The sequence below is a fragment of the Gavia stellata genome, chromosome 8 (genome assembly GCF_030936135.1).
Source record: "Gavia stellata isolate bGavSte3 chromosome 8, bGavSte3.hap2, whole genome shotgun sequence".
NCBI lineage: Eukaryota > Metazoa > Chordata > Aves > Gaviiformes > Gaviidae > Gavia > Gavia stellata.
Window position 1 is genome coordinate 32,561,418 of NC_082601.1, and position 13,775 is coordinate 32,575,192.

Sequence of the window (13,775 nt, forward strand, 5' to 3'; positions counted from 1 at the left end):
GTATCTGAAAGGTCCTCTTCTAGATCTCCCTTGCTTTCCAGTTGTAGAACCATCATTTTCTGATTGGAGAGATGTATAAATTTGAGGTCTGACTTCAAGATGCGAATGAGTATTGTATTTTTTTTACTTTTGAAAGAAGAAATACAACTTCACTTCAGCACACCTTGTAGCAGCGACGGGAGAGCACCGAACTTCCTCTTTGGAAGCACTCAGTTGTTTGCGTTTGTGGACGACATGAAAAATGAGAATCACTTACCAAAATATAGCGGTATGGATAAAGAAACAGTTTAATTTTATCCTTTTTTTTTTTTTTTACAATATAATTCAAAGACAGTCTTGATTTCCCTATTATGCAGAGTCTAAATTAAACCTGTTAATATTTATTAGATAAATCAATGGTTTGCGTAAGCTAACTGAAGTTTTATGGTACCATTCAGGCACATGTGTGTACATAGTACTCATGTAAACAATAGCAAGGGAAAATACAAGCAGTGTTTCACTTAGGCCTTACATAAAATCAGCTTAGTATAGCAAGTCAGCTTTACAGTGCAAATCTGAATAAGAATAAACAGGATTAAAACTTCCCGAGTTTTGTTTTGAAGTGAAACTCTTAAAGCGTAAGAGGAAGAAAAGAGGTTTAAAATTTAATGCAGTCCTCAGCACCACATCATTTTCTTCAGTTTTGCAGAGGAAATGTCATTAGCAACACCAGTTCCATGTTTTTGCCTGTCTCAGTCACCACAGCCAATATAAACATGCAGAGTGACTGTACAAAGAACCACACCATGGATGGTCCTACAGCAGACTGTAACAAAACTACATATATTTTACTACCTCCAGAATACAGTTGTCCTACCTGCAGTACAAACTTCAAGTTATCTATGAAAATCAAGTAACCTGGTCTATACATGGCAAGTTACAGCTAAGTGTATAGACAGTAACTAAAGCTACTTCCACTCAGACAGTATCTCATGCAACTATCCTGCTGACAATTAAATACAATGATAAACATGAGACAAAAAGAGCTGCTGAAGTACTTAAGCTTAGTCTCTCTATTTTCTCATTGTTTAAATTCCCTTTACATCCAGGTGGTACAGTTGCTTGAGGTGTGCTTGATTCATATAAAGAAAAATAGAATTTAAGGCATGTTTAGTATATTACTAAAAAGGACTTATTTAAAAATAGGTGGACTCCCTTCTTTCCAAGTAAGTAAGTACAACTTGGAAAACAAAGTATAGATTACAGAAACTAGCTGAGTTAGCCCATTCTAACCTGCTTAAAGAAATAAAAAGAGGGCCCCTGGCAACCTCAGAGAGAAACAACCAGCTAACTTCTCGAACAGCTAAGCAAAATTCATTTAACAGAAGAACACTGCTAGTGCTTTTAAGCCCTGCATTTGTGTATGCTTAGCAGTACATCTGCTATATTCATCTCTAAAACCTTTAGTTCTGTCATTCTAGATGTAACACGATTAAGCAGCACTCATGGAAATTGTCAGTTATTGCAAATCTGCAAACACAACTTGAAATAAACATCTGATAGGGAACAGAAGCATGAATCCAGATCTTTCTGTCAAAGAATATAATTCAGGTGAATGAAGAAAAACAAATGAACATACATCGAAAATATGATTAACTCTTGCAAAGAATCAGGTTCAACATTTCAAGTACTTAAAATGTTTTTACTAGGAATACAAGCAAAGACCGTGCTAGTGTGTTATGTAGTGTAACATGAATATTTGTGAGGTATAATCTAGAAGCAGTTGCCATAAATATGCACAGGTATAAGCCACTGACTTTACTGCCACAGTTATTTTTGAGAGAAGTTGCGGACTAGAGAACAGAAGTCTGCCTTAACACAACAGAACCTGTCCCCTGCTGTGCACAAACCTCCACTGTTAACAAAAAAAACAAGTCCACAAAGTATGTCAGATGTATATCAAGAATATATATGTTCAATAGCATAGTGAAATTATCCTTTTGGTATTACTAATACTATAGAGATCCTATTAGTATTTGGATATACACATACAGGAATATGCACATCCAAAAGTAAATCTTCGAAGCCATCTTAAAAAAATAAAAGCTAAATTAGGAATAAGCTACACTGCAAGAAGCTTCCTGCAGAATTATATATTTAAGGTGATAATCTTTGAACTAAGACTTAATATAGCTACTGCATTAAAAAATGGCTTGCTGTGAAATCTTAATCTCACTTTTTTCCCACCCAATCAGACACATCTTCAGGATTGTGATTCAATGATTGTTTAGCAGCAATTTTAGAGAACTGTAAATTCTTTTATTAACAGGCATTATAAACAGATACTACTACTTTTATTTAAAAACCATGAGTGCCACATTGATGAATATACAGCTTATGAATAACTTAAAGTATTTCCCGTATTAAAAGGCAATGCACACAGCATACAAAAAGTATACTAAACAAAGCTATGAGGATACGTGATTGAAGTGTCTAAAAATGATATATACAGTACATAATTAATGTTTTGTTTATATTCAGTAGAGGCTTTTGTACTGCCATTCCCATCATGCCTCACTCTCCCCTGACACTGAATTCTGCACTTCTTCTTCCAAAATTGGTACAATCAGGTTATCCTTGGACATCAGATTATACTTCATCACAAATTTAGTGAACCGGTGACACAAGAAAGTTTCATTCTGGAGATGAAAAAAGGAGAAAAAACAATATATACAGAAGGAATATTTTAAACAATTGAGGAGAGTACACTAAAAAAAACCCTGCTTATATGTAATTGCCTCATTAGATTTGCAAGTCTTAGAAAAAAGTAGTAATGCTTAAATGGTAGATTTATATTACTCTTAAATCTTTACTGCTTGCTTACAGTTACTGCAATTAACAAAAAACCCTACTGAAGTTCAGGCTTAAGTCACAGCTCAATTCAACAGCACTTAGACAAGAATATATTCAAATATCAATGTAGTCCTGATCCACTCTCTAAAAGAGAATTTTAAGGTATTGTGAAACTCCTCCTACATACACTATCCCCAGTGGAACAGAGCACAACCATTCCACAGCTTTTCCAGCAACCTTAAGTGGGATTTGGCAAAGGTTTCCTTTTACATCCAGCTATACCCCTTATCTCATCTATTAATTTATACTTTTCTACTTTAAAAAAAAAAAAATTGGAAGTTACTGGAGGTGCACAAGTTGCTACCAATTACTGTTTCTTTGCAGTTTTACAATTACAATCCCTTAACTGTTGGGTAACATATACAAGCAAGAAACATAAATACATAAGCAGTACTAACTATACAAAGTGCTTGACATTGAGCAATCTTTAAAACAAGATGAATTTGAGTTGTTTGTACAAAAACTCTCAAATTCTGACCTTTTATCCACATGAAGGGAAACCATAACTGGGTAAACTATACAAATTAATTTTCATTTCTATATATGTATGAATGAATAACATAGATTACAGTTTTATAGGAACTGAAATGCTACTATAATCAATACTTCACTTGAATGCAGATCTTCTTTTTAATCAAAAGAAAACGTGTAATACACACAGAATCACAGAATCATTAAGGTTGGAAAAGACCTGTAAGATCATCAAGTCCAACCACCAACCCAACACCACCATGCCCACTAAACGATGTCCCACAATGCCTCATCCACACGTTCCTTGAACACCTCCGGTGATGGTGACTCCACCATCTCCCTGGGCAGCTTATTCCAGTGTTTCACCACTCTCTCAGTAAAGAAATTCTTCCTAATATCCAGTCTGAACCTCCCCTGCTGCAACTTAAGGCCATTTCCTCTTGTCCTGTACAATTACATCCCAGCTACAATGTCAGTAAGTGCCCTTCTTTCAAGATGTAATTTGAAACTACTTACTTCGTATTCATCAAATATCTGCCGGTGATGAAAGTAAGCATGTGAAAATATTCTGTAAATCCTTCGGCACACTGATCCTAATTTGGCTACAGAGGATTCCTTTATGCTAACCCTGTAAGCACCAGGAGAAAGGTTAAAACAGGTCTACCACAATGACTACCAAAACAGATGTTGACATGAATTCTAACTCTTAAACTATACTATATAATCGTATATGAAATTTAGATTTTTGAGTTGCAGACATCTGTGTCTGCAATTGCTTATCTTTGCAAGGAAGATAAAAAAGTTGGTGCGTGCTCCACATTTAAAAATTGTACTCTGACTACAAAAACAGTTTTGCCTGTAGTTAAACATTAGTTTTCCTGGTAGGGGCTGGATTTCTGGTTTCTAGCATTGATGGGGCAAAGGGAAAAAGACTTCCAGTTGTACCTCCTTGCCAATACCAGACTCCTAGAAAAGCACAATTTTGACTTCTCCAGTTAGGTTTCCATGATCCAACACGTGGGCTGCCCATTCAATACACTCTGTCTTCACTGATGTCCCACAGGAGATTGGTGTTGACTTCTGGAGGCTTTCAGTGGCATAGTGGTTTAAGTCCTTTGAGTCACTCATATCTGAAGGCCATCCTGTTATTCAGGTTGGCACTACTCCAGCGGAAGCCCCATAACACAAACAGATACTAGTAAAACAGTTTCCACCTACAAAGCACCCATCAGCTCCAGTAAATTGCGAACTATTTAAATAGGTAGGAATTCCTCCCTGGCTTAAAGGTGACAATAGCTCTACTAACAAGTGACACGTGCTGCAGGATTTCTGGTATTTTCAGTAGTAGTCCATGAAAAACGTGTTATGCATTTCCACATGCTTTGTAAGTGTTGAGGTGCCACCTACTCCCTCCCTCTCTCCCGCCTCCCAAAAGAAAGCATTTTTACCTGCTGGGGAAATATTTATTGCTATTCAGAAGACATGCAGCTCCATCAAGTGTGTGTCTGGTGTAGTCTATAGCAGGACACTACAAAAATAGACAGTGAGCGAGCACTTGTATGAGTGCTTGCATGACATTGTCATATAACTTGTTTAAAGAAAAACATTTTAATTATGTTTCCTGATGCTTTTAACTTCACTGGTCATTTTTACTCCCAAAAGCTTCACATAGCTTCTCTGAAGGTCTAACTACATTTCCTCCTTAAGTAAGCCATTTCTTTTCTGTGTTTCACAACCTATGTAAATCATTTCAAGAAAAAAGTTACTATGGAAATGTGATTACGCACATGAGTAGTGAATTTTATGCATCTCCTTAAGTAAAGCTGTATAATAAGAATACGTACTGGAAGTACACTGAAAGATAAGACGATCGTTACCTAACAGTTCATTTGTTTCCCACATAGTCAAGTTGCCAGACTCTTTCTTTTACACCTTACCAAAAAGAACCAATACCTTACTCTGGAAGGAGAAATACAAAGATAAATGTGACAGACTGCACTATTGCCATAACCAATAGCAACAGAGAAAGAGCTTCTGAAGGCAAAAAGGAAAAAAAAAAAGAAAGATAGAGATCAAATGGTTCAATAGGAGATCTGAACAAGGTGTAAAGTAATGGGACACTCAGGTAGACAAGCTAGTGCCATGCTGATAACTGACTTGACATAAAGTATTTTTATGGCTCCACTACCTTTTAGGAGTCACTTCCCTAAGAGTGTGCACATGTGGTCACTTTCAGAGTGTCAGCTCAGGCTTATATGCCTAGCGCTATGAATCGAGGCCAAAACTTGAAGAGGACAGCTTATTCTCAGCATGTACTCTTCTTTCAGTTGAACAAAGACCTTTTTCCATTGAGTTTCAGGCTGTCTCAACACAAATTAAGAGAGAAAAGAGGGGAATGTGCAAAGTCTCTAACACTGGTATAAAGCAGCTCCTTCCTACCTCATCCCATTCTTTTTTAAGCCACTACAGAATGGCAAAGAAGGAAACCTCAAGTGATATTCTTAACCCACATAAGCTCTCAGTTTGAATAAGAAGCCAGCTATGGTGGTCTCCCCATGAACATATGAACTGTGAAGGAAAACCCCACATCAATGGGGTCAGTTTTCCAAAATACATCCGTACCTCTTTGGGAGTTTTATGAGCTGCACAAAGAAAAATCCATTGTTCGGTTGCTGTCATCTGAGTACATGTGTCTGGGTGACATTCACTCTGTTGAAACAATTGTTTAGTTGTGAAAACCACCCAACAGCAAAAATGAACTGATCTTTTAAAATCACTTTCTTGCCCTGTCCCCCACCAAAAAGGGTTATTTGCCAGAAGTCTTTAAAATCCTAAAAAACTCTTCCCTGAAACTACTGCTATGTGTATAAATTTAGAAGAAAGCTCTGCAAACTCTGCATCTTACAATACAGAAAATTACAATATATACAATATAAAAATATCAAGAAAAGAATTACCTGAAGCTTGACAGCTAGTCCATTGAGCTCAAGGCAGAATTGTCTAAAAAAAGTTGAACACAGCATCATCAAAATCAATGATTTGTTTTCCCACTGGAAACTTCTAATACAATACAAGGTTATACATTCTGATCTTCACAGATCTCTTGCTGGTTTTGGAAATAATTCTTGTAAAGTGGAAAAATACATCAGAACATAAAAAAAACCATACTTAAAGAATACCATCAAATAATTTCAGCTGATGCCACACCTGAAAAGGCAATAGGCTAAGAATTAACATACTATAAAAGGACTACAAGTTGAGAGAACAGAATTCACACCAGCATATTTTTTTTTACTCAGCAAAACAATTACATTTTAATTCTTACCTGACAGCAGAGGCTGAGCTTAAATAATGTACTGCAAGTGTTTAAGATACCAACTTTGCTAGGGCAGAAAGTGCTATTTCACAAACGCAGATTTTAAAAAAAAAAAAGACACTTCAAGAAAATTAATTTCTTAAGAGTAAGTTTTAAATTCATAGAGCTGGATCATTCCATCCTTCTAAGATATACTTACTCCAGATCAGTTAAGTGGCTAAAGTCCCACCACAGATCATTAACAGAGTGGGACTTCTAGAAATACTGCTTTCACTAGAATGAGCCTGAAAGTGCATTCTTTAACCCAAGAGAAATCATGCCTCCATCCTACAAGAAAAATGTGAATGAATTTTCCAAAAGTGACAAGTATTTAGTGACAAGTCACTTCTATGAATCGACAATGATTTTCAGTGTACGTGAAAGGACAGAGGAAATTCTTAAATGTGTCTTTTGCAACTGTATGTATACACTTTTTCCTCTTTTGAGGACTCCCTGCATCTACTGGAACTGTTCCAGACCAGAGGAGAGAAAGAGAAAACGGGAGGCAAAAAGTCAGGATATATAAATCTAGGAGCAGCTTAGAACTATTCTTATTCCTGAAAGTATATTTGGTAAAGTTGGAAGGCACACTTCTAAATAAAAAAAAAAAAAAAATATCAGGACACAAGGATACGAAGGTAATGCCAGGGAAAAAGGATTACTATGCATGTATTAACAGGGTGCAAACCTACACTACAACTGAAAAATGCTTTCAGGCACAAACTACCTAGGCTGAACATATGTTTTATCCTGCCTAAAACAAACTGACAGAAGGACAAAAAGTTTTGAGTTTCCTTACAACTAGAAAAAGAATGGTAAGACATCAGTACTCTGGCTTTCCCAGCTAAAGCCTATTTTCCTGCAAGTTCCAGAGAAAGCACAGGGAGCATGTGGAGTGAGGGAAATTATATTCCCAATTAGTGGAGATGAAGAACTGATGATACTAGGAGAAAGTGCTGTGGAAATTCATTACTGTATTTTCATATTTAAAACATGCTAGTACAACTTTTGAAGTGAGGTACAAACATTTTCTTAAAAAAACATCAAAAACACTAGATCAGAGAGCATCGTAAATCTTTAGAAAGAACAAGGATTTCAGAAAATAATTAATACAAAAGTATAAAAATATTTAATAGTAGAAATATCAAGTTTCATTTACGTTACTCTTGATCTGTCATATTCAAAAAGACTCACTACTACTATCAATTAATACAACTTGGAACTGGGACCCTATGTTGACAAAAGACGGATTCTTACCTTAAATGTTCGTACTTCCATACACCTTCATCCTGGCCTTCAGGAGGTTCAAGGATCTTATCAATGTTGGAACAGTCTGCCCTTATGTTTTGCTGAATATACTAGGAGGGGAGGAAAAACTAAATCTAGATCTTGTTGTAATTACAGTAAGACAGTATATTTAGGACATTACATCTTTGAGGGACTTACTGTTTCTCTTTACTTAAGTAAATGATTGATGGACTAAAAAGTTAAAGAGTACATGGGCAGGGTAAGAAAATTGGTATAAAAAAATGCCAGATGTGAAAAACGCCTTTCCTCAGTTAGAAAAGGTAAAAGAATGGGTAAATTTTACAGCTTTTTTACAACAACCTTCTCAAAACAAAAGAACCCCACAGGAATCCCCACCATTTTCTTAAATCTTATTTGTTTAAACCAGACATAGGAAATCTAGTTATTTCTGCATACACAATTAATAATTACAATTTTTTTAATATACGTAGGGTGCTTATGAAATTCACTCCTGTACAGCAACATTCTAAAGAGATGAATAGCATGCCCGGTTCCCTGTTTTTTTTACAAAAATACAAAACTTGGGAAACTGAACTCATTAACAACACTTCACGTAAATAAGAATACCTGCTGAACAGCTAATGTACTATCCATTTCTTCAAAGGATTCATCAGGCCAATTGTAGAAATCCTGTTAAAAAAAAAAAGTTTAAACCAATTTAACAAAAACAGAAGGGGAGGAAGAAAAGCGCACAACCTACAATAAGCTTGAACATGCAGGAAAATAGCTGTAGAGGTAGTTTATACAATTCCAGGAAGCTACATCTTAACAGAAGCAGCACACAATCCTGGCAAAACCAGGGTGAAATGGGACTTACGCTCCTAATGTCACAATAGTAGAACATCTTGAAATGAAAGTTGTGTGTGACTCAGCACACTGTAAACATCATCTCTCCCCCACATCTTGCTGTAACACCTATATAGCCTGTATTTTTTCTATGAAATATTTGCATACAGTGCCCTTTTTACATGTTAGACCATGTAAGAATGGGGAAGAGGTCTGTAGAGAGTAGCATCATACAATCATTACTAAACTAAAAATCCCAGTATATTCTAGTAATAACACACCACTGAAAACATCTTCTCTAAGCTGAGATAATATAATGCAGCGTTGGCCTAACTCGGTACTACATTCTCTTGGTATGGTCAGTATGCTGCATAACTGGATGGTTATCAGCTCTGCTAACCCACGGTGTTTAGTGCTGTTAATGATAAAGCCCTCCTGAAGTTTTACCTCAGATCCAGCTGTACTGCAGTGTTCGGCAGCAATCCACATCTGGTGCAACTATCATAGTCCCAGACATATGCATTTTCTTACTTTGCATTTTTCGCACCTAAAATTTAGTGCTACTCCCTCTCATTATTCAGAGATGCTGCACGTCAGCCTCCCATAGCCGTCCTAGTAGACCCAATGACTCAATGAAAACATTCCAACTGCTTAGCAATATGTTCTTGAAAGAATACAGGCATCTCCAGAGAAAGGAGTGAATATCCAGTGTTGAAATATCATTAAGTAATTGTATTTACATACTGAATAGCTATACCACAGTGTCATCCAAAATTAAAACTTAAATACAGCCACAAAAAAAATCACGATTGCATCACTATACACAAGATTCTTCAACCTACATGAACTTCATAATAGTTGACCAAATCTAGGCCTATAGTCAGCTTACTGTTTTTCAGAATACCCCAAATTTATCAAACAGAAGACACGCAATGTTCTGTTTCCTTCATACACTAAACATGTATAGAATGAACCGATGTACAGGGTTGTGTAATCATTTTACCTCTGTACATTATGATAAAGAATAGGAGGAGAAAAGAGATGGATTTTCCTACAACATCGTGTCATATACTGCCCCGTTTCCGACCATGAGCTCTCCTCACAAAAGCAGAGTGAAAACATCTTGCAAAGGCCCCACGGAAGATTACATCTCTGAAATAATCTGAAAAACGTAGTTTATGTGTTTGAGATACACCTTTTCAAGATGACCTCGAAAGCCCAGAAACAAATCCATTTCATTCTGATCGAGAGAAAGGACTGGGCAACAGCCCGGGTGCGCTGTGAGAGGGGCGCAGGTTACGGAGGGGAGGGCAGACTTCTCTCTCCCGAGGAACAGGCCGGGTACCGCCGACCTGACCGTGCAGAACTCCCAGCCGAGGTCCCCTTGTGCGGTCACAGTGATCTCGCTCGGCTGATCACGTATTTAGTATTTTAACAACAGTAATACGTTGACAGGTATTAGGAAAACAGCCCTGTGCCTGAAGCAAGCCCAGGCTCTAGGAAGCAGCCCTTCGCCTCAGCCAATACCCGGTTATTTCACAAGCGCCCGCCGACGCTGTCGGCATCCCCGGCACCGGCGCACCGCCTGCAACAGCCGTCCCGCTACGGGACGCGGCTCGACCCCAGCAGCGCACTGGACGCGACGCGACTTGTGCCCCCGAACCGGAGCCTGGCAACCCCGGGGAAGCGCGGCGCTCCCCCGCCGGAAAGCCGAGGGGCAGCCGGCGCTGCACCGACCTTCTTCCCCGGGCCCGGCAGACGAGTGCCCCGCGGGGAAGGCAGCCGCCACGGCCCCGGCGCCCGCGCCCCGCTCCCTCGCGGCCGGGTCTGGCCCAGGCCGCGGCCCGGGCTGCGGGGAACAAAGCCACCCCGCGGAGCGGGGCCCGCCGCCGCAGCCTGCCTGCCCGCCCGCCCGCCCCGGCGGGCAGCGCTGGGCCCCGGTAGGCCCGGCGAGGGCCGCGGCGACGCCCCGAGGGCCAGCCGGGCCCGGCGCCTCGGCGGCGGCGCTGCCCGTCCCCGCGCGCGAGCCGGCCGCGGGCCGCGCGGCGGCGGCGCCTCACCTGGGCCTTGGTGCCCGGCCTGTTCCGCCTCAGCACTGCCGTCCCCTCCGCCATGACCATAGTGACAGCGGCGCCAGGACCCGGATGCGGCAGCGCCGGGCGGGGCGGCGGGCGAGGGGGTGGAACGGGCGCTGCGGCTGCGGCGGCCGCCGCGCGGCGGGGAGCGGGAACAGCCGCGGGGCGCTGCTTCTCGCGAGAGGAGCCGGGAGGCGGCGGGCGGCCGCTCCCGCCCCCGGCGCGGGGGGGGGCGGCCCTGAGGGGCGGCGGGAGGCGAGGCGGGGCCCGGCCCCGGCCCTCCTCTCGTAGCAGCCGCGGTACGTGCTGCTGCTCCTTCTCCTGGCCGCGGGGGTGCGCGGAAGAGCCGTTCCCCACGCGGGGCTGGGAGCGCGGGGAGGCCGCGGTGGCTTCCGCGGCTGCTTAGGCCTCTCTCTGGGGCAGTGCCGTGTGGGCACCCGCCGGTTGCCTGGGGAGCCTCCCCGAAGGCAGAGCTTTCCTGTGAGGGAGCACACACCCGCCCGGAGCCCCCCGGGACATGGGGACGGTTTTAATGGTGGTCCCCGACACCTCCTGTCCAGGTCGCTCGGTGCCGGCCCGAGAAAGCGCGAGCTGCGCGGCGAGGCCGCTTTCACCACAGGGCTGGAGCGGGGAGCGGAGTTGTTGGTTTCGTGAGACGAAGTCTCCAGAGGTTAACGAGGTGGCTGGTGGTTGAGAAAATACATTCTTCAGATTTCACCCCGTTTCATCGGCATCCCGCTGTCAGCATCTGACGGTGCACGCTGTCCGCACGGTCAGTCCTCGCTTGCTCTGTGCAAGCCTCCGTACAACACAACTGAGTCTATCAACTTACGTACAAGATAAACTGTAAGGGTGTGAATTTTTAAAAGTGTTTACAGTCCTATATTAAAGATACATAGGTGTTAACGCTAAGAATAATGAATAAAGAAAAACCCCAACAACAGTGATTTGTGGCAAATACTTCAAAGTAGGTACAACGCCTTTCTAGGTCTTCAAAGGCAGGATTGATAGACTCGTCAGTTTGGTGTGCAGGGGTCACGGACTGCTGTGCTAATGGAAAACAGCGTTAGCTTGGGTTTCAAGGTTTACTAAGTCAGGTGTTACATGTGTTGACTGTATGTGGGAAGAAGACATAAAAAAGGCACTGTTAGCTTATAGCTGGCTGATAAATAGGTCCCTGTTACAAGCAAGTTGATATTTTGGAAAACTAGAGCAGCTCATACTACTGTAGGATAAGCAAGAAGAAAATTATTTGGAAGGTGCTCTTTTTCTGGGGAATAGGTAGTAGAAAGGAGTACAGAATAGGTAAGTACGGGTGAATTGGTTTTGTCTGTGAGCAAGAATGATGGAGCAACAAGGTAGAGACAAGATACGTCCCCTTATACAATCAATAAATAAATGGTTGCGGTTGTATGTTGTTTCCTGAAAAGTGAAGAACGTTGATACTTGATACTGCCCCTACTTCCACGCCATTTCAGAGTGAATGCTAGGTGTGGTTTCCCCCTCTCACTCAATTCATTTGCTCTAAATAACACATGCTTCCCCATGTCAAAACCTCTTCCTTCTACCCAATGAGAGTTAGGGTATACGTGAAACATTTCTCAGTTGAAAAACCTGAAAAATCTCTGATTAGGTTTTCCCATCAGAAAGCAAAGTGTATTTTGAATATTTATTTTGCTTGGGCAATGCCGTGACCAGGATCCAGCCTTGTTCTGGAGGCCAGGTTAAGAGCTGAAAGCTGGACAATGTGTGAGTGATGAGAAATGGGTAACGGGGTCATCTCCTGCCCGGGTGCATGCACCCAGCTAACCAGCAGTTTATAGTGACAGCAGTGGCAGCTCTGTTCACATTACACTGTAACACAGAGGTGGCATTCCTAACTACCAGAGTTCAGTTTGCGTTAGTTACTCTTTTACTCCTGGTCAGCATTCCTGCCCCAGAGGTGTTAGCTATTTCAGTCACGTGGTGAAACTCAGCACTCTTAGCACTTTGCGTAAGAAAGCATGAAAAGGTTAATAATGTTGGGAGAAATTGGTGGGTACAATGAAGGGTACAATGTCCTATTGCCTCATTAGATCAGCTGTAATCCAACATCAATTTTTTATGAGATTGGTATTATAATTAGCCAGTCCCAAAATAAAAGCAATTCTAGCTGTTTAAGTCCTTCAAAATTCAGCAGCTTGTTTGGATTTTTTTTGTTGGTTTTTTTTTCCCCCTATCATCATATTCAAGGTTTAACTCCTATCTAAAGCACAAAAGAGTTGCGGATTTGACTTTTCCATTTGTCCCTGACTTTTTATTTCATGGACGTCTTCCTTCTAAAATGGAAATAAATCTGCCTGTGAAGAAATACTTCTCAGAGAGAAATATGTATCTGTTAGTTCAATCTGCAACTGGCTCATGGGTTTGCAGAAAAAAGGAAAGAAACCTGTAGTGTTTCTTAATGAAGATGTTTAAGTCTGTAGGTTTCTTGTGTTGCCCTTTGATAATTAACCCCATATTCCTGGAAGCTGCTCATTATTTTTGTTTTATTGGATTTCAAGTTAATTTTAAACAAAATCCAATCAACAGTAATTTTGCTTTTTGGTTTTCACCTGGTCCTCATTGTCTTATGAGCTTCAAGAATGAAAAATTGAATATTTGGCCAAAATCTTACTGGCTATTCCTGTGCTGTTAGGGACCTGGCCTTCTTTTTTTTTCTAATAGTGAGTAAAAGTGTCATCCTTTTCTTAATATGGCAGGATAACATAACCAGGATGATAAAGGTTTTCTGAAAACAGTATAGCTGCTGCTAATGGAAGTTGTTCTGAAGTGTTAGGGAAAGTAGCGAAAGTAGATGGAGTCCTCCTTGTTTCTTTATGATTCAGATAGCCTGAGGAAAGGCTGGG

The 13,775-nt window shown here is 41.0% G+C and overlaps 1 protein-coding gene across 2 annotated transcripts; it reads right to left on the reverse strand.

Moving 5' to 3' along the window:
• Positions 1-258: 258 nt before the first annotated feature.
• MOB4 (MOB family member 4, phocein) lies at positions 259-10,955 on the reverse strand. Of its 2 annotated transcripts, XM_059820398.1 has the most exons (8): positions 10,873-10,955; positions 8,594-8,656; positions 7,976-8,076; positions 6,321-6,363; positions 5,986-6,072; positions 4,812-4,891; positions 3,880-3,991; positions 260-2,678 (listed from the first exon to the last, which is right to left on the reverse strand). In XM_059820398.1, the coding sequence occupies exons 1-8, from the start codon at positions 10,930-10,932 to the stop codon at positions 2,547-2,549; spliced, it is 678 nt and encodes a 225-aa protein (XP_059676381.1). In that variant the 5' UTR covers positions 10,933-10,955; the 3' UTR covers positions 260-2,546. The 2 variants fall into 2 exon arrangements, with proteins under 2 accessions (XP_059676382.1, XP_059676381.1); XM_059820399.1 differs by lacking the exon at positions 8,594-8,656 and having other exon boundaries at positions 259-2,678.
• Positions 10,956-13,775: the final 2,820 nt, after the last annotated feature.